This window comes from Gymnoscopelus braueri, assembly GCF_963280865.1.
Source record: "Gymnoscopelus braueri genome assembly, chromosome: 15".
Classification (NCBI taxonomy): Eukaryota; Metazoa; Chordata; class Actinopteri; order Myctophiformes; family Myctophidae; genus Gymnoscopelus; species Gymnoscopelus braueri.
The window spans coordinates 33196832-33223123 of NC_137620.1; the positions used below are offsets into that span (position 1 = coordinate 33196832).

A 26292-nucleotide genomic window follows, 5' to 3' on the forward strand; every position below is an offset into this window, starting at 1 on the left:
GTAGTACGCTCTCACACAGGTCAGGTTGGCGCATGCGCACGGGCCGCGCCGTGTGAGCTCGCTTTAGTAGTTTGAGAGCGGATACGGAAACAGTCAGTGTGTGTGTGTGCATTTTGTAGAAACACTGTACATACACTGACTGACTGTACATTTAGACACTAAAAAACATTGTAAATTGTAGAAAAGCTGTACATACAAACAGAGCAATTACCTTTAAACACTTTTGACAGCAAATGCACAATTCCTATGGTTTTGTAAGTTAAAATTGCCTCAGTTGCAATGTAACAGCTCTATGTACACATCATTACTATGCCCTTTTAATTGTACTTGTACATACATTATTTTGTTTTGATTGTTTTGTTCCACTTTTGCTTTGGCAATATTAACGTATGTTTTTCTCATGCCAATAAAGCCCTTTGAATTGACTTGAATAGAAATGGCATCAATGTATTATAATATTGATACAATTTAATAATAATAATATTTTTTTAATAATAATTTAAATAATTTAATATAATATTATTTTATTATTAATGTCGATCTATGTGGGCGTGGGAAATGACCGGATACAGTAGACGGGCAAGCGTACTCTAGACCGGATGTGAGCACTGAGCAGTAAATAGACACCAGCTTTCCACATGTAGACTACACTCCAGAGCCTGGAGGACTGGTGACGACGCGAGCTTCAGTCAGTGCGTAATAAACGTAACACAGCGACCCGGTGCCGTGGTGGAGTTTGACGTGGCACTCTGGTCTGACTGTAGGCTCCGTCTGCTTTCACTATAATCTGACTGCAACACATCATCACCATCACAACCTATACAACCCATAGGAACACACGGGATTCTACACGTTCTGCCTACTTAAATCATCAGGTTAGTAATAATAACGTGATCGTGCATAAGCTTTGCGATGTCGTACCTGCGTTTGATGATGTGGAAATGTCACCCTTTAAGATGATAACGCCGCTGCCGCAAAGCAGGGGAAACTTTGAAGCGATTTCCGTGTTCATAAGATGTCTTGTGTGTTTGTACGTTTGTAAACACGTCAGCTGCAGTGTTGCACTGTAAAATAATAATTATAACTGTAAAATTATTATGCATTGTGTGTGTGTGTCCGTATGGCTGATGTAGTGAAGGATCAAGGCATGGATGCTCTCAGATTTAGTGGTCAGTCATAACGGTCTTTGACGTGGCAGATCCTCTGGGGTAGTGATCTGGGCAGCAGGGCTATAACTTTGTTGATCAATTACACAATAATGACGTGATCTTCTTGATTGTTGTTACATTCATTCAACTATACGTTTGGCAACGAGTCACAGAAGGGCACTGTTTCTAGATAAAAGGAGCGGCTGATAAAGGATTTGTTGTGTTGGCCTGTGTGTGTATAAGTTTCTTGAAACAGCTGTGCAAGTTACTTGCTTGTCCATTGACCCTTCCTTTGTCTACAGCAGTGGTTCTCAAACCTTTTCGTGTCAAGGATCCTCAGATTGATTGATATATATTTGGCTGTGGCCCCCCCCCATCTGAAAATGTTTTGTGCCAGGGACCCCCAGGAGAGATTTGTGTTGAAAAAAAAAAAATGATTCAAAATTTGTCAAACACACACACTCAAAAATGTTCAAAAATAGCAGATGTACAAGTTTGCAGCGTGGCACGAAGTGACGCACTGTGAGCTTGTATATCTGCTATTTTTAAATAGCCAAGGTAACAAATCTGCTGGGGAACCCCTAGAAGGACCGCTGGGGGTCCCCGGGCCCCACTTTGAGAATCACTGGTCTACAGGACAGAGCAGTTGATTTATTTTAACGTTAATTTGCTTTTTGTTTACAAGCTTACCTACAGCAGAATCCATAAGGCTTGTATACACCCTATTAGGCCAAAGCCATAACCTTTAAATTACCATCATATCTACCGCAGGTTATACTGTACACAAATATAATTCCAGGCATCAAAAAAAGAAGATTGTCCAAATCTGTAATCATCCATGAAATAATATACTATTAAGTATCGAAAGGACACAGGGCCTAGATTAGTTACTCTAAGCCTATGTTATAGAAAACATTATCACTGGAGGAGTGTGCTATCAAAGATAAGCCTGGCTTATCTCTCCAAAGTACAGTGTCAAAGGTTCATGTTACACATGGATGTTGGTGTTTATAGATCAGCTGTTAGTGCTGTCCCTTGGATTGATATACAACATCTAACAATGGTATAAAGGCCACCATGATGTAAGAAAGACCAAAACTAAGCAAGACTGTCTGAGACACGATAACGTAACTGAGTGAATTCATCTACAGATAAATGTCATCATGAATGATACAAGATTAAACATGTCAGGATGGAAGGGTACAAAACACATCTAATATGGAATATTTTTTGACAATTCACAGGTTGTGTCAGAACCCACTTCGTCCTGGTATGAGAAGACCCTGACAGTCATCCCACCAGAATGAGTCAACCGGGTTATGTCGCGACACCCCCTTACTCCCAGGCCCAGCCCGGGATGGGGGGCTATCCTGCCAACTTTGGATCGGGTCCCGCTCAGCCGATGTACAGCCACTACGGGGGACCACCGCAGGCATTCTCCGTTCCTCCGCCAACAGGTGAAGTGTCTTTGAATTACCCACAAACAACACACGGAGACATTCTTAACCCATTCAAACCGGGAACACGTCTGTGTCACCACTTTATCCATGTTTTATACTTTGGCTATACAAAAAATAGCAGATCTACAAGCTCATAGCGCGGCACCAAGTGCTCATAGCGGCACTATGAGCTTGTAGATCTGCTATTTTTTTTTTAAAAATCGTGAAATGTTTTACAAATCTTTGAATATGTATTTTTGAAAGCGAACATTTTTAACTCAAATCTTTGCTTCACGGGGGTCCCTGGAACTAAATATTTTGAGATGGGGTCTGCGGCCAAATACATATAATTTTGGGGGTCCACGACAAAGTTTGAGAAATGTTCACGATTTCTCAAAGATAGCAGATCTACAAGCTCATGAGCTTGAATATCTGCTATTTTTGAATAGCCAAAGAAATCTAAAAATGACACGGATGCGTTCCCGGTCTCAATGGGTTAAAAAAGGGTTCCCTCTAGGCACGTTTGGTCTTGTTACCTAGTCTGGAAGGTGTACATTACATCACATTCATTTTCCCAGTGGAGACTATTGTCAGGATATTATGAATCGGGTTACATCACCACCAGTAATCTTGAACCACCTGGGGGGGTTCATTCAAATAGATTTGAAAACATACCTGAAGTATGGCGTCATAGACTGAAAAATGCAGCTGACCTAGTATTAGTGTAAATTCACCTGATGCACCAATAAAGGATAACGTTACCAGCAGGCTCTTCCAGTCTTGAAATTGTGTCTCTGACATCATCATGTCATTATCTTAGACATACAGCAGTATGAATTATACAATATTCTGTTTCTGCAAAGACTGAGCATGGCAGGAATACAGTATATTAGTCTTATTTTTGTCATGTTATTTTCATGGTCTGTTCATATATTTTCAAATTGTATGTGGGGTCACCAGAGTAATGTTACAGTAGGCCTCTATTACTAAGGCACTGTTTAGCCTTTTCTTTTAACCTTTAATTTATGAAGCTGAAGCAAATGGCGACTGTTTTGAAAAGTCTCTTTGCTTCCAAGTGCATAAGTTAGCTTTGAAGACTTGACGGTTCACCCAGCATCTTGTTGTCTAATGTCTAGGCTTAACTTAAACAACTATTTGAAATGTGAATTGTAACATAGCTGCATTGTTCCAAAGGAACTGTGTATACTGTGAACAGGGGGAAAGAAATGTAGGAATTGATGGATGAATGGATAGATAGATGGTGATCAAAGTGTTTTATTGTTTCTAACCACTTAAACCCTATATACGCACTTCATTGACCGCGGGTCCGTGACACACCCAGGGGTCTATACGCCCCCCCCCCCTCTACACCAAATCTCTATGATGAAAGTAGCCCATATAAGTTCACAATGTGTCGCAAGTGAGCTTGTAGATCGGCTATTTTCACAGGATTTTCAGCTAATTTCACCTAAATGTTAGCCTGTAATGACATGCCCAGAATAGGGATGCTAGGGTTCATGTGGTCACATCCATTCTTCTACAAAGCCAATGTGTTGCAACAGTCACATACTGCTACACCCAATTTACACCCATTCTTACAGTTTAGGCATTTAGCAGACGCTCTTAATCCAGAGCGATTTACAGTAAGCAAGGACACAAGATAATGCATCATAATACATAATAATAATACACATAATACATACTACATCAAATGCATAAAAATAGTAATCTAATAATAAATACATAATACATTCTTACAGTATACGTCTGTATTTTCACTCACCCACTGTCCCCTGACTGCTAACTTACCTCCCTCAGGTATGATGAAACCCCCTGCGTCCTCTGCTCCTGGCATGATGCCTCCACCAGCCGTGTCTAGTCCTTACAGCCCAAATGCCCAGCAGAATGGAGCTCACCCACAAAGGTAACATTCAATAGCAGCAGCCTTTGAACGCAATATAATCATGTTTGTGAAATTACATGATTTAAGTCGTGCAATTTCACAAACATGATATGCACTAAGGTCTACTAGTAAGTCTTAGTACATAAAAAATGTATATGGTATACGGGTAAAATAGAGCACAGCTGATTTGCAACGAGTCACTGATTTTTGGGTCCAGTGGCTATTTTGGAGAGTCCATCTTATAATGAATTTGAAAAAACGTAGATTAGATTTTAAGTTTGTATTTGAGAACATTTAACTTATAAGTAAACAAATAAAAGACTAACTAACTTTTTAATAGATAAAAAATTAACATATAAACTTTAATAATCTATTTTATTGAATCACTTAAAAAAAAAGTCAAATATAATGACGGGTACATCGGACAGAGTGATACATCGGTCGGGCTCTATAGTAAAATAAATGCTTAGTGTCAACTTGAAGAAACTAGGGCTGCCACAATTGATTATCGTCCATTATTATTCCATTGCTTACTTTTTCAATTAATTGAATAATTGAGAAGTATATTTATGTATACGTATAACTGTACACTGTACGAATATACAGTATATCAACTAACTATACAGTATTGTAACTAACATTACAACCGAGTATATCAATTTGTGTAATTAACTACATAAGCCCTTTTTTATACAACGGTGTTGTGGAAAACTTGTATATCTGCTATATTCACTCTGTAAAAAAATATTTAAGGGAAACACTTTCCCAAAATTGATGATTGTTTTTAATAAAAATATAATATATTGATAAATAATCAATTAACTTGATTAGTTTGATCAGTAGAAACTGCTTAGTACCTTGGGAAGCCAGAGCACATTTGTTCCTCTTCACTGACAGGCAGACTCGTCATGTTGGCAACTGATTGCTAAATGACTTTGGAACTTTGGATTCTAAGACAAGAATGGGGTGGGTCAGTGTTGGAGATACAAGAGCATTTGAAAATGGTTGCACATTTGACGGTTAATAAACAAAACCACAAGGTCTTTGTTTTGGTCATTCTCCGTTGTAAAACGACATTCCACCCCATGTTAGAGCGGCTCAAACCTTGCCTGTGTCTAAATCACGTTTGAAAACTCGCTTGTACTCCTTGGCTTCTAATCCAGACTGAGAGTTGATGTTTCCGATAAGCAATGTGTGTTTTTCCTGTCGCTTTCTCTTCTTTTTTTTAACGAGTAGTTGTACTTTTCTGTAATTGTATTCTTGCTCTGTAAAGCACTTTGAGCTGCATTTCATGTCATGAAAGGTGCTATACAAATAAAGTTTATTATTATTATTTTAACTTCAGAGTATTTTTCTGATTGTTCTTTAACCCTTTCAGGTACCCTGCCCCTCCAGCTGGTCCTGCTGCCTATGGACAACCTCCTCCTTCCCAATATAACAATATGGCTTCACAGGCCCCGCCTCCTGCACAGCAGCTCACCAATCAGATGGGTGCTATGAACTTGGGCAGCTACGGTAAATTGGCTAACCACTGTTTGTAGAACTAAACATGCAATTGGGCCTCCCAGTATAGGGTGCAGTTTCCACAACAGTAAACATAGAAAAGCCCAGGTAATGAAATGTACTTCCAACTCTGCTTATACTAGGCCACCTCCCGTGCAATTTAAATGAATGTGCAGTAATATATGCTGGTCAGTGTCTTTGCATGCAAAGCCCTTCTATAACATTAAGTATTTTTATTTTTTAATTTATTTTAATTATAAGCTAGTGTGTGTACATTTTGTAACACTTTGTTGTCTTATCTGGTTTTTAAAATGCACCAACCACACAGAGGCAAATTCCTTGAATGTGCGAATATAAGGATTCTGATTCTGGTAGATGAGTCACAACTAATGTAGACTTTGATGAGTCACAACTAATAGATTTGTATGCTGTTCTGTGAAGTACTAGTGGCTGCTCTGCATTGATGATGATTATTAATCATTAATTTGTTACACTGGTTTGTCAGATGGATTATCGAGGCCCAAAATGGCCGCTGAATGATCCCAGAATGACAGTGAAAACTTACCTGTCCACAGAGTGATAACTAAGACATTCTTCTACATGTAGCACCACGGCCCATGCAAAGCCCTCCTCCTCCTGTCGGCTCTATGGCCCAACCACCTCTCCAGACACCCCCTGGTCCAGCCATGGGCCAGCCACCAATGCCTCCAGGCCCTCAGTCACCCCAGATGTCACCCCAGATGGCCCCACCACAGATGCCAGGCATGGGCATGGGGGGTCCCCCAATGGCAGGCATGAACAGACCCTTCCCCGGACCACCTCCACCAGGCGCCGGGGGCTTCCAGCAGCCTGGCCCTGGACCTGCCACTGCCCCTGGGTACCCTCAACAACCAGGTAACTGGAAAACAACAACAACAATAATAATGATTAAATAAAACAAATCAACTCTACAATATCTAGTGAAATAATCTGGATTACTGTGCTGTTCTCAACCAGCCCTAATAAACCAATGTTGTAAACTCTCTTACACAACACAAGTCATTCATCTCATTTCCACTGATAAACAAGTTCCAAATGTTTTATTCTACAGTAGGTAGGTTTTATTAAACAAAATAATAAACCGCAAAAATGCTGTGTCATTTTCCACTGCAGATAAGAATGAGCCAATTTTCCTTGCTTCCCTGTCCAGGTCAGTTTGGGGGCCAGATGGCGGGGCCTCAACCTGGCTTCCCTGGTGCCTTCCCTGGAGCAGGAGCCCAAATGGCTGGCCCTCCTCAAAAGAAACTGGACCCCGACTCTATCCCCAGCACTGTGAGTAGACACTACTCATGGGATCACATACCGTCACTTACTCAACCAGCATACCACGCATGCCAGTCCATCTTCTCCATCATGACAACAGAGCTTTATTCACCCAAGTTGTACTTTGTGTATCATTGGTGTAATGTAATGTTAATGCATTAGGAGAGAAACATTTCCTTGCAAAACAATCACAGGTATTCTTGGATCTGAAATAAGAGTTTAATTTTGTCATTGCTTTGAATTCATGAGCAACGGACCTGAACGGGCCTGAACTGTGAGGGCCGCGTATCTGAACCTCAAAAACAATTGACGTGTAGCGAGTAGCCACCATGTCTCAGACATCGTTGGATCACATGTGAAAACTTTGTGTCGTGTCTCTGATGTAAGTTATATGACTAACCCCCGTTTTAGACGCAAGTCATTGAGGACGACCAAGCTAAGCGAGGCGGACAGCTTTATACCACAAACCTCAGAGGCCAGGTTCCCCCTCTGGTCACCACCGACTACACAGTACAGGACCAAGGTAAACCCGACAACATTATCATGTCCTCTTATTGTCCACAACCTAACTGCAACGTCACATGTATAGACTGGTACATTTGTCATTTGATGGACAACGGATTTTATTTAATTTCAGACCTTTTGTTTTCAATTTCAGTTTAGTTTTGATTAGTTTTTACAGCGGGTTTGCTAGTTACGTAAATGTTTTGAAAAGACTTAGTTTTAGTTTAGTTTTTATTAGTTTTAGTATTTATTCTAATATGTTCTAGTCAGGGGCAAGATTCAACAAGGTCAGAAAAATAGCTGATCTACAAGCTCACAATGTCGCATTGCGACCTGTTGTGAGCTTGTAGTTCGGCTATTTAAAAAAAAAGTTTTTCTTTCACTTAACTAAAATGTTTTTCCAATTCTAGTAGTAAATTTCATTACTTTTAGTTAACTATAATAACCCGGGTATGAATGAATCATCAACTATATGAAAAGTTTAGATTTTTGACAGACGCGTATTTTCATATTTTTCATATTGTTATTCACCATGCCCCCGGTGTGTGAATACCTTTAGGTTACTCTCTGTAAAACATCATGTTATACATGTATGTTTTTCTTTAAAAAGGAGATTCTTTCCAATACCTTGCTTGTCAAAGCTGAGAATTTCCTGAGAAGTTCAATTATTTCAGTGTTGTTAACCATATGAACCTTGGCGTCCCTATTCTGGGCATATCTGGGTCATAATAGGTGAACATTTGGAAAAAATTGCAGATCTACTGCTCACAGTAGTGAGCTTGTAGATCAGCTATTTTCAGCGAATATACATGTATTTGGGGGGAAAAGAAGGGGACCAAGTATAGCCCCTGGGGGACCCCAGTCAACAAAGTGTATAGGGTTTAAACTTTAAGTGGTTGAAATGTGATTTTACTCAAGTTTGAGTTGAAGTTTTGTACTATAACAATACTTTTCCCCCGGTCCTCATCACAGGCAATGCCAGTCCCAGGTTTATGCGCTGTACCACCTACTCCTTCCCCTGTACCGCTGACCTGGCTAAACAGTGCCAAGTGCCCTTGGCCGCCATCATCAAACCTTTTGCCACTGTGCCAAAGAATGAGGTAAGGCAGGCTCATTATACATTCATTTTCCATCTAAGCACTGGCCAGGTCAAAACAAATGCAAGGGAAAATGCTAAATAAATTACTCTGCAAAAACATAGCAGGCACTTACTAAAACAAAGGAAACCCAGAGAAAGGAATACTCCATGCTGTATGTCACGTAGTTGGGTGCTGGCGTTGTGCACCGAAAAGTTCACAACATGTTGCGCTGCGAAGCGTTGGTGCACGACACGATGCACAACAAGAGGCAAGCATCTCTCTGGCACGTCATGTTCAACTTCATTTAAAGGTCCACTAAGTGAGTCTCTCAGTATCATCGAATCAAACTTATGAACAGAACATGCTGTACACAACGCTCCTTTGCTTTGTTTTTTGGTTTAATTTTAGATTGTTATTTGTCTGCATAGTTGTAGTGATCCATGGATCCATGATAGACCCTGAACTAAAGAACACGTGGAGTTGGTATTTGTTGATTTAAACTCACTTTGCATGATGGCTATGAGTTGTGCTCTGTTCTTTTTTAACTTTGATCTTTTCACTGTGGTCGGCACCTCTGCAATACTGGTTGTGTGTGCTCCTTCCTTTGTTTTTGTAAGTGATCTATGCCTGGATCCCACAGAAAACAAGTCAACTTGACTTTTTATTCTCACTTTCACTGCTATTCATCGTCACACGTGGTGTTATATTTCACGCACCCACAGTAAATGCCAGACTAGTGTCAGAACGACACAGAAAACAAATTAAACTTTGATCAATATTTCTAAGGCATACAATAGTATCCACCGATAGACTGAGTGGACCTTTACATAGCAAATTACTGTGTGTTCTTATTGGAACAAGTTCATAATACTGGTTCTCACATGGGGGCCAGGGACTCCCAGGGGTATTTGAGCGGGTTCCAGGGGGGCCTTTGCTAAATTATGGATAGTTAGGAACCAAATGGACATTTATGGGTCTCTAACTGAGTGCGTAGAAATGGAACAGTTTGGTTCCATTTGTACACTATCAGAGTTAAATGAACACTGAGGATTTTACAGTGTGGGGTCACAGTGACCTAACACATATCAAACCGGGGGTCCTCCTTGAAATGAAAAAGGTTGAGAATCGCTGCTTGACATGATAGTGCGTCCAGCTACACTAAAAGCTCCATTGTGCCGTGGATGACCTCCAGTGTGGATCCTCTGTGGTCCAAGAACATCATGTTAAGATATTCACCCCCCCCCTCCACTCTCTCTTTGTCCCAGGCACCAATAGGCCTTTTTAGGTAATGTTAGCTTTCTGTACAACCCCGCTCCTAATTAACTAATGTCAGATCCACAGGGACCCGTGAAGATGAAAGGAGGTTTACACAAAATGTCTCTAACTTAAGTGCATTGCCTTCTCAGGTTTGCTCCGTTCCAGGGCCCGCAAACACGGCGCGATTTCCCCCACAAATATGATACCATAATAGTAAAACTCGTGTCTATGCCAAAATATCCTGCACATCGCTGTGGCTCTTTGGGGCATGTTGTTGTGTTAGGACGTTAGTATTGTTTTATTTGACAGATTGAGTTCTCTTTTGCACTTGGGTTTTTGTAAACGTTTCGTAATCTTCATCTTGAGGGTGTCTTTTGAATGACCCGGTCTAATAATAAACCTGCAAATGAGTTCATGTGAACCAAACAAAGCTTATTTATGTGGTGTGAATGTCCGTCTCCACAATAGGGAATAAACAGAGTTTTGATTTTGGATTGTATGCTCTCCTCTCCCACATTAGACAGAATATATAAATATATAACTTGTTTTTGTTTTGTTAAGTCTACTCTAGCTGGTAGAGGACAAATGAAATGGTCACACATTCCAGACTTGAGGCAAATATTAAGGTGGGGTACTGCCAACGTTTCAACCTATGTCGTCTTCAGGGCAAATAAATAATTAAACCCCTTAGTATTGCTGGAAAGTATGTTTATCAACAGGTGCACTGAATTAGCAGGATAGATTTTTTTTTTTTTGTCTTTTTTATTGTGCTCCTTTTCCTCTAAGCACCTTAACGTCCATTGTCTATCATGCACAGTATAAGTATAACATGCACAGTATACAATACATTGCTGCTATGCTCAGGCACCTTAGTTTAGTTTTGTTTAGTTTTTTTTTAGTTTTTATTATCTCAGGTAATTTGTAAATATGTAGATAACTTGTCTGGCCTTCTGTTGCTCTCTTGTTTTGATCTCCTTCCCACTTACCCCCCACCCTCTTCCTCTTCTTCTTCTCCCCCCCCCCTCTTCTTTCTATGGAAACTAACGTTGCGATGGGAACGATGTACAAAAAAGAATTTCACCCACTTTTTTACCTTGTAAACCTGTGATGTGACAATAAAACTGATTCTGATTCTGATTCTGATAGGGAGCGTCTGCATATCCTTAACCCCTTTCATCCTGGTGTCCCTCGGCATGTCATTATAGGCCAAAATAAAGTTTTCCAAGATTTTCCACAGAGTACAATTGTTTACAAAAATAGCCAAAGTATAAAATACAGGGCTTAAGTGGGTAAAGAGATGTTATTGTTACAAAAATCAAGTCCAGTTTACAAGCAATGTTTAAGAAAATCTATCTCCACCATCTGTGAGCCTACAAACTCACCACTCAAGAGTGAGAAACAGTTACTTGGGATATTAAACAAAGCAAAGACCCCAGTGTTTACATTCCACCATGGATGTATGCTCTGTATGAGTATGTGCCGTGCCCATATTTACACGTGTTGTGAGATTATTGATACAGAAGACAGAACAGAGCTGCATGAGCGCGAAAGTAAATATTGTAAAGTGCAAAGGATGAATATTATCACAAGACAATGGTCTCTTTCTACAACTCTAAAGTCATCACTTACTCGAGTCATATTTGTCTGAACTCAAGGTGTCAAGAGTAAGGCTAGCTTTCTTTTCACATCAGTTCAGGCCGAAAATAATCCAGTAGAATGTACAGCAGATCTAAACAAGTAGTTGCCATGCTACAACAGAAATGCAACAACTTTGAAAACACATGATCTGGGGTGCCGCTCGTGAAAACGTACCAATGTGTCCTTCTGTGTGTGTGTGTGTCCCCGCAGACTCCTCTATATGTGGTGAACCATGGTGAAACGGGCCCCATACGCTGCAACCGCTGCAAGGCCTACATGTGCCCCTACATGACGTTCATCGATGGCGGCCGTCGCTACCAGTGTGGCTTCTGTAACTGCGTCAACGAAGGTATGCGTTCAGTCAGCGAACTGTCAAACAGATGAATTATTTCATTCTTATAAAGTGAGATACTTGACACAGCTAATTATAGTCCTGTAGTAGAGACAGTCATTATGAAGAATATGTTTGACAAAATACCATATAGTATATATAAATATAATTTGTACAAAAAAACAAAAAAAAAGTTGTAATACTGCTGGTATTCAGTGTAATGCACCAACCTCACCTGGACAAATTCCTCATATTTGCAAACGTACAATACCTGGCAATAACAATTATTCTGATTCTGAAGTCATCCAAATATAGATAATTAGCAAAACGTGATGCATTTTGTAAAACTTGTTTTTCTGTTTTCTTACCAAAATGCATCTTTGACTCACCAAAGTGCCACCAACCTATTTACAACATCTGGACCACATGGGCCGCAGGGTGGACTTGTACGAGAGGCCCGAGCTCTCTCTGGGTTCCTACGAGTTTACAGCTACCATGGACTACTGCAAGGTACAAGACATCTCTGCCTGGTTTAACAACCTCTCCATGGAGGTCAATGGATACACATGCTTTTACTACATTGACATTCATTTAGCTCTCACTGACACAAAGCAGATCCTCTGCATGATGGAGCAATCTGGTCCAGAGAGATTCCAGTTTGTCTGCCTCATCTGAGTCTGAAGACCAGTATCCTCAACGTGCTAGGTTTGAAGAAACGCACAGGGTTCAGAACCTCCCATTTGGTAGCTTTTGAACTGGGGGGGGGTTACAAAAATATTTTGTTCACTATAAGTGATCATAATTATTAGTCCCCTATTATATGTGGGCATATTTATGATTTTTGTTACGCTTATGCTAGCCATTTTAAATTACAGCAGGTGAACTGAATGAAATATATTTCAATATTGACACATAAAATGTCATGAATATTAATCAGTATTCATGTCATGATTGACTTACTACGAGACACCGCTGTACTGACAAAGATGTCAGTGTATCCCCACTGAGGTTTCTGTAGGGAAACATTGACTAGGGTAAGGAAAGACAAGCTGCTGAAGTGCCGATGCCACGATTCACTCCTCTTGGCTGGCTTGTGTCTTGTGCTCTATTTATTAATATTCGGAAACCATCTCCGCTGGCCAGCTCTTAAAATAAAAAGCCCTCAAGGTGAGTTCCTTGTCATGGCCTGTACTGTAACTGTGGAAACATAACAATGTTTCACTTCCACAGCCTCGCACCCCTTCACCCCAGTTCCATCCCGTTGCCCTTCAATGCAACAGAAATACAACTGTTGCGTAACAAAATTATCTCTCCAAATTCACCCTGCCACTTAAAAAGTTTTCAGCAGGTCGGAACTGGATCACCACGGGCATTTGAATATAGTAATGTAGCTCAGGAAAGAGGTGCATGATGGTGGGACCCAAAATCGGGGCCCAGGATAGTTATGACATGAGCAAGATTCCAAAGATTAGGAGCTAAGAACTCAACTTTGAAGCTTTACAATAATTATTACTGTCGATTGATTATGATGTGTGAATTACAGATTTATATATTTTTTGGATCTGGTCGCATTTTATGTAACGTGTTATGAGATAATTAGACAACATTTAACTTGATTAATCAAATAATACAGTAATGTACATTGTTCAAATAATAATTAACACATATCTGAGGCATACAGTACAAATACATTTACGGGGATGATAAGTTTATGCCGTTTCGTTAGTCCACAAATGAAAAAACTAAAACTAGACTTGTGAAAAATGCTATCGACATTGAAAGACAATGGTATTTATTTACACAGACGTTGGGGTGACTGTGGTCATCTGTCCTGATTTAGCAGGTAGAGATCTTAAGTATAGGTTGCCCAATTCCTCTTGTTCCAAGCTTTATCTAAGGTCTACAGTTGTAAAAATAATTGCATCTTCATGACCTAACCGTGAAATATACATTTGTTTTATGGTGAGCAATCAATCAGCTTTAGTTTTCAATAAGATCCTCTCAAAACAGGGAACTTAAAATTTCCTCACATCAGTATGAATCGATGGTCGATAATCTTGCCATTAGCGAAATGAATACGAATATGCATATTTCAGAAATAGCCGTTTAAACTATATTTTCTAGGATCTTGAATGTCGTTACGAAAACCTTACAAGCACCAAGTATTAAACCCTCAGCTTTAGAGGATCTGAGTTAAACTAGGCTGAACTCACTGATAAAAAATGCATCCATGTCTTTGTGTCCATGACTGGGAAAGTAGGAACAATAATACAATCCCCCAAAAACAGAACTTTAATTTGACATATTATACTGTACTTAGTTTGGAAAGGTACAAAGATAGTTCTAATAATGAGAATCAACGTCTTAATACAGTACCTGCTACTTTTCCCAACAGAACAACAAGCCTCCCAATCCTCCTGCGTACGTCTTCATGATCGACGTGTCTTACAGCAACATAAAGAGTGGTCTGGTCAGACTTCTGTGTGACGAGCTGAAGGAACTGCTCGACAACCTGCCCAGGTACACTCTTGACACACACACACACACACACACACACACACACACACACACACACACACACACACACACACACACACACACACACACACACACACACACACACACACACACACACACACACACACACACACACACACACACACACACACACAAAGTCTATTGCAGTCTACTTGCTCGTCTCTACTATTTAACTATCCTCTCCATCAACACAGAATGAGCTACAGTGAAATGAAAAGAGGCTACAGTCCATTAATACTGTAGAGTCATACTGTAGACCGGGGGGCAAACCTGTGACCTTCTGATCACCTGACCGCCTCTAACTACTAAGCCATGGCTGTCCTGTATGATAATTTCACTTAAGTGTTTGCTGGCATTCCTATTACCGGTGATTCTGGGTCGAGCTGACGCTGCGCTCCATCCACTCAGAATAGGTTGCAGACCTCCATATCGCACTATACACGTCCTCCTCTCATTCCAACTTAGCGTCATCACCTTTCCAGGTAGATTATGCCCCCCCCCCACCCACCTCACAGAGCGTCAGAATCTCCTTGGAATGTTACAGGATACTGTTAAAAAGCTGCAATATGCTATGCCTTGCCAAATATGGAAGTCCTGCAAAGTCTAAGGCAAAGAGGGGGGAGGGGAGGACATTAAGCCAAGTATTCAAGTACCTCATCGGTTGGAAATTCTTGCTTGAAGGTTTGCAGGGGGTGGATGTCAGGCACAGGGGGTGCAGAGGCTACCGAAAACGGAAAATATTATGGTGCAGAGCCCCGTCCCTGAATGACATCTAAAAACACCAGCGTTCCGTGCACAGGTGGCTCTGGTTTTTAGAGGATCCACTCCTGAAGAGATATTTATTTATTTATCATCATGGGAGAGAATGATATCCTACACCTGGCCACTCCTAAAATAACTTGGAAACGTTCACTCTTTTTTTGTGTGTGTGTGTTTTCCAACTTCCTCCAGGGCCTGCAGCAATATGTCCATATTTGTCTGAAGCCATTACATCATTCCGCAAACAGTTAGTAGTAGTGGACTCCAGAGAAATCCCCCTACTAGAGTTTAGAATTGTTGTTTTCCTCCATGTTCCGTGCATTTTTTGGGGAGAACTAAATTGAAAACATCTTGGATACCCGGCACTATTTCTTGTTTGGAGAAATGCTGCAACATTGATCAAAATGCATGTTGAGGTCCCCTGTGAGAAAGCCGAGTCCCAGAGAGTAAAAGCAGGTGTGGGCTGCCTCCACGAAAATGGCATATACATATATTTCAGCACTTTCGCCTGGCAGGAGAAAGAGCAACATAACCTCCTACATTCCCCATCTACTATTTATAGCGGTTGTTGTGAGTGATTTTTCACTAAAGAGCCCTCCTCTCGGCATGCGATTGACCTTTGGTAGATTTATTTGTCAGAGTACCGTCCGATTAAGCTGCGCTCGTTACTGTGTCTAGCGTGATTTAAGAAGAGAGATGGACAAACTCCAGCGTACCGTGTCAGGGAGAAATTCGCGTTTCACATTATTGTCATAGTGGTGAGAGGTTTCCATGTTGGCACCTGGTTCAACATGACTATAAGTGTCACGGGCCAGGTCAGACTGTGCTGCTAAATATCGTCGCCGTCGGGCAGAGACCTTGTATCCCCATTTTCTTTTTTTTCCCCATAAATGAATGCCCTACTTTATCACATTACAGTGTCACACAAAAGTAGCAAAAATAGCAGATCTACAAGGTCATTTGTGAGGATGTTTGAGCTTGTAGATCCGGGCAATTTTGCTATAAAAAATTTGAAAGTGAAAGAGGTTATGTGTGTCTGTTGGTTTTATAAATATTGAACCAATTAAAAGTATTAACAAGGGCTTATGACTAAATATTAAATACAGAGGGAGAGGTAACGAAAATACTCCCTTTTTCACCACTCACCAATAGGCGGGGCCTATTTGGGGCCTAATATGCCACGTTTTGCGTCACCTCCGTACGCAACCCTGTGCGCAAGCTCTTGCGGAAACTCTTGCGCAAGCTCGTGAGTCGAGCCCATTGGTCGAAACCGTTTTCGCTCGTTCATGTGTCTGGCCCCAGCCGTAATAAGCTGCAGTACCCTTGTTTGGCCAACATGTCCAATGCTGTTAAAAAAAAAAAAGTATGTTATGTCAGTGGTTCTCAATCTTTTTCATGTCAAGGACCCCCAAAATGATATGTATTTGGCCGTGGACCCCCATCTCAAAATATGTTGTTCCAGGACCCCCCAGAAGCAAAGATTTGAGTTAAAAAATGTTTGCTTTAGAAATATATATATATTCAAAGATTTGCACACATTTTCACGATTTCTCAAAAATAGCAGATCTACAATCTCATTGCGCGGCACTCGGTGCCACGCTATGAGATTGTATATCTGCTATTTTTGAATAGCCAAAGTGTAAAATAATGCTTTTTAGGTCAAATCTAAAAATGACACAGATGCTTCTCCCGGGTCTTAAAGAGTTAAGTAGCACTGTTTGAATATCTCTGAAACCCCTTTTTCATCAGACTCATAAAATTTGATGGATGACGGTAGTCAGGGACGTATTATTTTCTGAAATCCACCAGGCCAGATGTTCATACCCGTACACATGCTAATTTATTGCACTAGTCACGCAGTCGTAACAAAGTGTTTATTCATTTATTGCATCAAATGAAAGCGTTATACCACTGTTCATAAATTATGCAGCAATAGAGAGAGGGCAAAAAAATGCCTTTACATGTGGATTTTCACGTTTAACTCATCAGGGGTTTGCAAACTTGGTCTTGTGAACGACCCCCAAATTTACTTGCATGACCGCCATACACTTCCATTTAACCCATTAAGACCTGAAGCCGATTCTACCGATGTCTTCTAAATCCCAACAGTTTAAAAAAAAAAAATGTTTCTATATCAGTGGTTCTCAAACTTTTTCATAATTGTCAAGGACCCCCAAAATTATATGTATTTGGCCGCGGACCCCCGCCATCTCAAAATATTTGGTTCCAGGGGCCCCGAGAAGCAAAGATTCGAGTTAAAAATGTCTGCTTTAAAACAATATATATATATATATTCACAGAGTTGCACACATTTTCACGATAAAAAGAAAAATAGCAGATCTACAAGCTCGTAGCGCGGCACTCAGTGCCGCGCTATGAGCTTGTATATATGCCATTTTTGAATAGCCAAAGTGTAAAATAATGCTTTTTTAGCTCAAATCTAAAAATAACACAGATGCGTCCCAGATATGAAAACCTGATATGAAAATTTGGGGTTTAAATTAAATTATCTAAATGTCATAATTGTACAATAGAACTAGATTTAGATATGATGATGATATTGAAACGGTTCTAATAGTCACCCAGAATCCACTTTGAAAACGAGGAGGTACACCCGGAGTGTTGTAAATCCAACAACTGGTATAGAATCAAAAAGGTCTTTTGTTTGGATGCCATTCAGTAAATGACAGCATTTCTCTCCTGCCTCACAGGGAGGAGGGCGCAGAGAGCTCGGCGGTCAAGGTGGGCTTCGTCACCTACAACAAGATCCTGCACTTCTACAACGTGAAGAGCACCCTGGCCCAACCCCAGATGCTGGTGGTCTCAGACACAGCCGACATGTTTGTCCCGCTACTCGACGGCTTCCTAGTCAACTATCAGGACTCGAAGGCCGTCATCTACAAGTAAGACCTGGTCTATCGTCAGTGGTGTGAAGTTACTAAGTACATTTACTCAAGTACTGTACTTAAGAACAATGCTGAGGTATTTACAATTTTCAATACTTTTACTTCTACCCCACTTCATCTCAGAGGAAAATATTGTACTTTTACTCCGCTACAATTATATGAAAACTTTAGTCACTAGTTACTGTGTAGATTTTGATTATTATTACAAAACACACCAACCACTCAGCCCTATATATATTTCGTCCATTTGAAAATTGCAGATCTACAAGCTCACAATTGTGAGCTATTTAAAAAATCTTATACATTTTGAACTTGTGAAATGGGACATTCTGCACAATGAGTACTTTTACTTTTGGTACTACTTGTACTTTTACTCAAGTACATTTTGAGTACGGGACTTCTACTTGTAACAGAGTATATCTACATTGCAGTATTGATACTTTTACTTACTGTAAGTAAAACATGTGCATACTTCTTCCGTCACCGTCTATCGTTCATCTAGAAGGATCTGACAACGTGTGACGGTGCGTTCACACGGGCAGATCAAAAGATACACGCATCCGTACAGCGACATGAAGATACAAAGATACATCCGACGTTTGGAGCTGTAGCTATAGCGACAAAGATACAAAGCTACAAATTCAAGTTGAGCAGGGTCCAACTTCCAGATACTAAGTTACAAAGCTACAACTGTAGCTCCGATGTCCGCACGTTTGATGACGTCAACGACCGAGTTGAGCAACACAGATACAAAGCGACACAGCGACAAAGATGCTGTGTATTTTATTATCTTTGTATCTTTGTAACCTCTCATCACCAGTCTTTCCACCTAGGAGGAAAGCCTGGTATTCGTTATTAAATGGCCCGTGTGATCCGGTCTAGGCCACGCAAAAAAAAAGAAAAAAGAAATAGCTTCCGGTTTTTGCTGCTTCCGGTTTTGCGGAGCCACTTTGTTTTGGTTCCCCAATTTAAATGCTGAATCGATTACAAAGGTAGACTAGACTAAATAGTCTCCGGAAAGTACACTCACATTTATATTTATTTTGTATTTTAAAAAATAAGCTAAACTACACCGCATCAAGGATTTAATTTGGTAGGCCCTAAAATTACAATGCCCATGATCACGGCCGGAGTTATTTGGGGGTGAGGCATATTAGGGTTGCTTCTGCTCCCGACCGGATCACACACCCGAAAAAGGTATTGATCCCAGGCTAGTATCTTTGTGTCTGGCCCGTGTGAACGCACTATGAGTACCCGTAGACACAGTAGAGCGAGAAAAGGCAATCCCCTGTAATGTGCCGGCTATCCTGTCATAGTCAGACCCCGTGGCGGAAATTCAGTTGTCATCCTTTTGAGTCTGACGAGTTCTGGTGAACGTGTGTTAGCCATAATAATAACCCTGTCACGTTTTCCCCTCTCTCTAGCCTTCTGGACCAGATCCCTGACATGTTTGCAGATACCAACGAGAGCGAGACGGTCTTTGCCCCCGTTATCCAGGCTGGCGTGGAGGCGCTTAAGGTGAGGCACTGGGGCCTCACAGCCAAAGGGCCTGTCCACACTCGAGCCTGCTCGAAACAGACATGTTGTAGCTATAGCCCCTCTTTGTGAACTGCAAAGGATTCACAAAGCTCACTATTAGGTCATATTTTAATTGCTGTTGACAAAGGACAATTCTTCTCTGTGGTTGCTCCTCCTCTCAATTAGTTGGAATATGCAGTACTACCCATTAAAACTTTCCCATGAATTAACTAAACATTAATTCATTTATCTCGCCACTTTCAGAAGGAACACAAATTAAACAAGACAGTGTATACTAATGGCATGACTTCACTGTGCAGTCAGTACTACAAGTCTAGTCTGGAGCCGTGTGGAACTGCGTATTTGGGCAAAAACTACATTTTGGGCAGAAATGTGGTGGTACATACATACAGTATGTACAGAGGACATACAGACAACCTTTGGGAACACACATAGTACATGGGGAAACCGACCCCTTTGGTGCCACGCCTTAATAATTAAATTGTCAAAATAACAATGATCACTGCATGGTTTTCACCACCGTCACTTCAGCAAAGCACCTTGAGCAGAATCCAAGGTTGTAACTTGTTACTAATGCCAAATGAAACTATGAGAAATTATTGTCATATATCATATCATATCATATATTTTAAGTGCCGGAAGTCAACCTTTTAAGTGAATGCAGTGTCTATCTATAAACAAGTGGTGGGCTCTATATCAAATCCTGTATAATCCATATTTATGACACACAGCCCCAGAAGGCTATCTGCTTTGCAATCCACTACCGTTCGTGTTGTACTGTACCTAACTTGGACTTTAGACCCCATAACCCAGAGGGATGGTAATGTCGTAATTAACTAGTTGGTTTAGGCAACCAACCGCTGACCTGGTGTCTGGTGTAATAGAAAGGTAAACACTTAAAACTATGACAAACCGTTGGTTAAGAAATGTGGTAGATCTTGATGCACGTAATGAATTGAGTATTTATCTCTAGTGCTGTACATAGAAGGCCTGTGCAACAACATAGTCACAGGACATGCAAAGGAACAGGAAATGAAAACATGAAACTACTGTCTGGATTGCTGGCAAGATATCTTAGCTTGCCTTGAATTTGTCTCAATGAGTCTAGATTGACTAGTGATACTCAACACTAGTGATACAACCCCCCCAATAAATCTGTGGGAAACACTGCCATTGGTTTCCATACAGTCAAATAAAGACCTGCCACATCGACTAATAAATACTGTAGTTCCCACTCTGTTCTTAAGGTGGTTGTGTCCTAGTACCAAAAGGGAATATACTGTATGGCAGTCAGCTTTAATTCTGAGAACTGCTTACCCCTTCTTACAAGCAGCTATTTGATCAATGCACTCAATGCACCATCCAACGTCATTTCATAGCCCATTAAATTAGAACCGAGAAGAGAATCAAATGCTTTATGAGCCATAACAACAAGATGCGGTGCACAGCCCAAACAAACAACAGCCTGTTTTGCAGAAAGGCAAACGCTAACTCCTACCAGTCGCATGCAGTCACTCCACACAGCCTTACCCCCAAAAAAGGGATTGTTTTCATTTGTCGACACAGCACAGATATATTGTCTGTCCCAACTTTGGCAATTACTCGTAAACAGACGCTCGCTCAGCCCGTCAAATCTGATGACTCAGCGCAGTTTCCCTTTTTCTCCTGCTGATATGATGGTGTTTATTTTGAAATCCAACCGAAACTTTCCCAGCACTGTGAGGTCAGCGTTTTAACACAAACTAGCTGCAGTGTTTGCACGCAGCTCTGAAATGGAAGGACTATTGTGAAAATATACTGTACAAGAGCAAAGTGTTTTGTCGTTGACTTCGCTAAATGGATCATCTCATCTGCAGATTTTGACTTTTGCACCCTGTTAACCCTAACAGACCTACTTTACTTTACTTTATTTGTTTATTTAGACAGGACAGAGCATATTAATGAACGTCACATGAACGTAAATACACCGGATTTAGCGAAGATGCTAATTTTCATCCGCAGTCCTCACACAAAACATAAAATCAGAAAAACATAACATCAGAAAACAGACAAACGGTGAAATACCGTCTCACCTCTGAGAAGAGCTACCATTCCTCAAACACTGACAGCAGACAATTATGCCTATTATTTAGAACCCCTTAAAAAAAAAGTCGCATCAAAGAGAGAGAGAGAGAAAAACAGTCTCCACACCTCATTACTTTTCTCTTCCTTTCCAAACCACTTACTGTTGTTTGTTTCTCCTCCTCCTCCATTCTCCAGGCAGCAGAATGTAGCGGCAAGCTCTTCATCTTCCACTCCTCTATACCTACGGCTGAGGCTCCTGGGAAGCTGAAGAACAGGGATGACAAAAAGCTGGTCAACACTGAGAAAGAGAAGGTGAGTGGCTCTGCTCGACAGAACATACCGATGTTGTTTATTCTTAGATCCACTAGTAGCGGGAAGGTTAGCGATGCCGGTCGGACTCGGTCTGTCCGTCCATTACGACATATCTTGAGTACTACTCAGTGTTGATTTCGTCAACTAAAACTATGACGAAAAATGTTCGTCGACTACCTTTTTTTTACTGACGAAAACTAAACAAAAACGAAATAAAAACTAAGCTATGATGACTAAAACTAAGATATTGACAATTTCGTCAAGAATTTAAAACTAAAATGTTAGAGAGGGACGAGTGGAGAAGAAGTAATTTTATTTTGGTTGCGCTCGGGTGTTGCACTCTGAAAATAGCAGATCTACAAGCTCACAACGCGTCACGCTGCGACGCGTTGTGAGCTTGTAGATCGGCTATTTTCAGCATGCAACCAAGTGTAAAATCAGCCACTATGACGCCATCAAGGCACCGCCAAAATGCATTTTAGTCGACTAAATCAGCTGTAGATTTAGTCGACTAAAATCTTATATTTAGTTGACTTTTAGAAACTAGACAAAAACTAAAACATTTCAGATGACTAAAATATGACTAAAACTAAATGGAAATGTATTCAAAAGATTATGACTAAAACTAAATCAAAATTTGCTATCAAAATCAACACTGGTACTACTGGCTGCATTGCTGTGGAATTTGTTGCGCACCTTCATGATACCAAGAGGATGAAGCCTACTGACTTTCGTGAACCAATGGACCCTTAGGCCAAAACTTCCAATTGCACCCCAGTTATATCAAAATCTTATGGGCAGATTGTCATCGAATTTGCTGAGCACATTCATTCTCCCTGGATGAAGAACCCCAACTATGACTTATCCGCCAGGGCTACCCTCAGACCCAAAATGTCAGCTTCCCACACACGCTATCTCATAATCTAACCAGAATCATCTCAGATTGCAGGATGAACCCATCTGATGTTGCTGACCCCCATGCCTTTACTCTTGCGCCAACATTTCCAGCTTGGTCTTAAGACCAGCACAGACTCTAGGGCCCCCTAGTGGAGCTTCTAGGGTCTTAATTGTTTTACAGTACTGTGTAAAATGCATTACTGTAACTGTGGTAGCGTTAGCCAAAAGCTAACTTTCAGATTTTGTGTAGATTCAGTGTGACTGCAGAGCTCCAGGCATAATAAAAACAACTGGATTTTCAAGATGTGTTGTGAGCAAAATAAATAAAATAATAATCGTGTGAGTGAATAGTAGTTTAATATTACAAAAATGACTCAGTCTCTTGAATCGGGCGGTGAAATAATCTCTGAAGTTCAGCCGAGTAGTTGTTTGCATGCGAGTGCACAGATGACTGTTTCTTTCCAGGCTCACAGCACCAAAGCTTAAAGTTGCAGATGACTTTGTTTGTGTGTGTTTTCCTCAGACTCTGTTCCAGCCTCTGAAAGGTGTGTATGAACAGCTGTCCAAGGACTGTGTGGCCCAAGGCTGCTGTGTGGACCTCTTTATCTTCCCTAGCCAGTACACAGACCTGGCCACCATGGCTGACGTGTCCTCACACACTGGAGGCTCCGTCTACCAGTACAATAACTTCCAGGTACGGCCATGAGAAACCCACACACGCACAAGCACACACAGAGTAATCACAATGGAAACACTAAATACCATTCGTAAGGGAAAAGATCAATCTGTCTTTACAAGCACAGTCTAGGTTAACAGCAGTTATCACATTACATTGAGCTGCCATAACTTCATAGACATGGCCAGGGCCATTTATAAGCCAATATCAAGTTATTCTATCTATGAATGATGCTGCCACACCACCCCAAAACGTTAACCGTCGTGATTATACATTGACTGTCCCGAAAAGGAGACGTGATATTAGAAACCGGGTTAACCACTTGAACCCTAGCGTTCCTATTCTTGGCATGTCATAGTAGGCGAACATTCGGCAGACAGAGTTACAAGCTCACATTGCATCGCAGCGTGACATGCTGTGACTTATAGATCCATTTTTCAAAACACGCTCGCCCCCATTTTTTTCACTGACCGCTCGCGTGGTTCTTGTATTTGTTTTACTGAGGTTAAGGTTAGGTAAAAGTTTAGGTATAGCTTTACTGAGGTTAAGTTTAGGAATAAGGTTATGTTTAGGCATAGTTTTACTGAGGTTGAGTTTAGGAATAAGGTTATGTTTAGGCATAGTTTTACTGAGGTTAAGTTTAGGAATAAGGTTATGTTTAGGCATAGTTTTACTGAGGTTAAGTTTAGGCATAGTTTTACTTAGGTTACATTTAGGAATACCCCTGGCGACTGTTGTTCCGAAGTCGCCGGAATTGACCCAGGGCGAGCGTGTTTTGGGGCGAGTGTTCTTGTATTAATTTTCGTGGATGAAAAAACGGAGAGTGCCACGGATAGACCCCTGGGGGACCTCGGTCAACAAAGTATATAGGGATTAATTAGTTAAGGCAGAGAGCAACTGTAATTCACTGATTCATGATTTCTTTCTACCATACCCGACATAATTTTGAGCCCTGATAACCGTAGCACTGTCCCAAAGGAATGTTCCAACGAGCAGTGGTAAAGTACTGCAAACAGCCTCAGAGAATATTAAAGTCATACATCATACAAGCAATAGGCCTACAATCAATCAGTTGATGATAAATTAAATAATTTGTCACTGCACCATAAGCCAGACATTCCTTGTATCTAACCTGTATATAAAGTGTTTTCTCATTCTGTTCTGAACATTAGCAGTTCCACAAAACCCAATTCAGTTGTATAAACATTGCATTATTTTTGCCCATACTGTTATGTAAGACTATCCGCTTTGTTGGCATTGAGGTTATTTGGTTAAATTACTCATATTCAAATGAAATGCATCACGTGGGGAAAATCCCATTCTGCCTGGCATGGGATCAAGTGTTCCTGAGTTGTGGAATAGTGACTACACTGCCCCCTGGTGGATGAATCACGCACACTATCTGCTACTGACTTTGTACTTGATGTGATCCAGATGGAGACGGATGGGGAGCATTTCCTAAGAGACCTGAGGAAAGATGTGGAGAAGGACATCGGATTTGACGCCATCATGCGTGTTCGCACCAGCACAGGTATATATAGTACAGTGCAGCATAAGTACAACATAGCTCAGCACAGGTAAAGAACAGCAAAGATACAACACAGGTACAGCTCAGCACAGCATGTTCAGCACACCGAAGGTTAACTTTTGCATATCCATAAGAGGGGGAAAAAAAATCAAGGAAAGCAGTTGTCGTTCATGGATAATTCCCTCTCCATACACCACCGTCATCATGGGATGACTTGTTTTAATTTGATCTATATTTCCGTAATTACACAAACCAACAATGTACCTCCATGTGACCATGTGTCTCTTTGTTTATTCAGTACAACGTTACACAGGTTAAAAATGGAAAGCCAGAGGTGATGAATTTAATGAATTATGACTGATTTTTTTACTGTGTTCCCTCTTTCAGGCTTCAGGGCCACTGACTTCTTTGGAGCCATCCATATGAACAACACCACAGATGTGGAGATGGCAGCCGTGGACTGTGACAAGGCCCTGACCGTGGAGTTCAAGCACGACGACACTCTCAGCGAGGAAGCCGGAGCAATCATACAGGTGAGGACCCTTCACCAGGGGTGGACAAAGTATATACCGGTACTCAAGTATTCAACAGTACAAAGTATTTTCAATATCAATCCATTGCGGTTTTGAAATGCAAAGTAGTTTTTTTTTTTTTTTTAATTCAAAAATACAGAAAATAGCAGGTCTACAAGCTCACAATGCTTGTAGAGCTTGTAGATCAGCTATTTTCACTATTGTGGCTAATTCATAAAGAGTCCCTTCCTAGAAATTAAAGTGGAGTCAAAAGTACAATATTTCTATTAGAAATGTAGTGGAGTGAAAAAAAATGTGCGTGCAAAATGTTTTAATAAAATGCAGTACAGTACTCAAGTGAATGTACTTAGTTACTGTCCACCACTGACCTTCAAGCACCACACACACACACAGTCCATAAATGGACTTGTAGTTGTGTAATGGACGTGTTATTTCC

At 40.8% G+C, this 26292-nt stretch overlaps 1 protein-coding gene across 1 annotated transcript in view; it reads left to right on the top strand.

Moving 5' to 3' along the window:
* Positions 1-715: 715 nt before the first annotated feature.
* sec24d (SEC24 homolog D, COPII coat complex component) overlaps positions 716-26292 on the top strand; it is a 36854-nt gene continuing 11277 nt past the window's right edge. Inside the window, exons 1-17 of the mRNA XM_080452189.1 lie at positions 716-875; positions 2393-2605; positions 4406-4511; positions 5869-6005; positions 6600-6887; positions 7183-7304; positions 7707-7818; positions 8772-8899; positions 11984-12122; positions 12499-12614; positions 14500-14624; positions 18113-18304; positions 19732-19825; positions 22106-22222; positions 23643-23813; positions 25230-25326; positions 25711-25856. Of these exons, the coding sequence (XP_080308315.1) occupies positions 2452-2605; positions 4406-4511; positions 5869-6005; positions 6600-6887; positions 7183-7304; positions 7707-7818; positions 8772-8899; positions 11984-12122; positions 12499-12614; positions 14500-14624; positions 18113-18304; positions 19732-19825; positions 22106-22222; positions 23643-23813; positions 25230-25326; positions 25711-25856 (2244 nt within the window). The 5' untranslated portion in view covers positions 716-875; positions 2393-2451. The remainder of the gene's footprint in view (positions 876-2392; positions 2606-4405; positions 4512-5868; positions 6006-6599; positions 6888-7182; positions 7305-7706; positions 7819-8771; positions 8900-11983; positions 12123-12498; positions 12615-14499; positions 14625-18112; positions 18305-19731; positions 19826-22105; positions 22223-23642; positions 23814-25229; positions 25327-25710; positions 25857-26292) is intronic.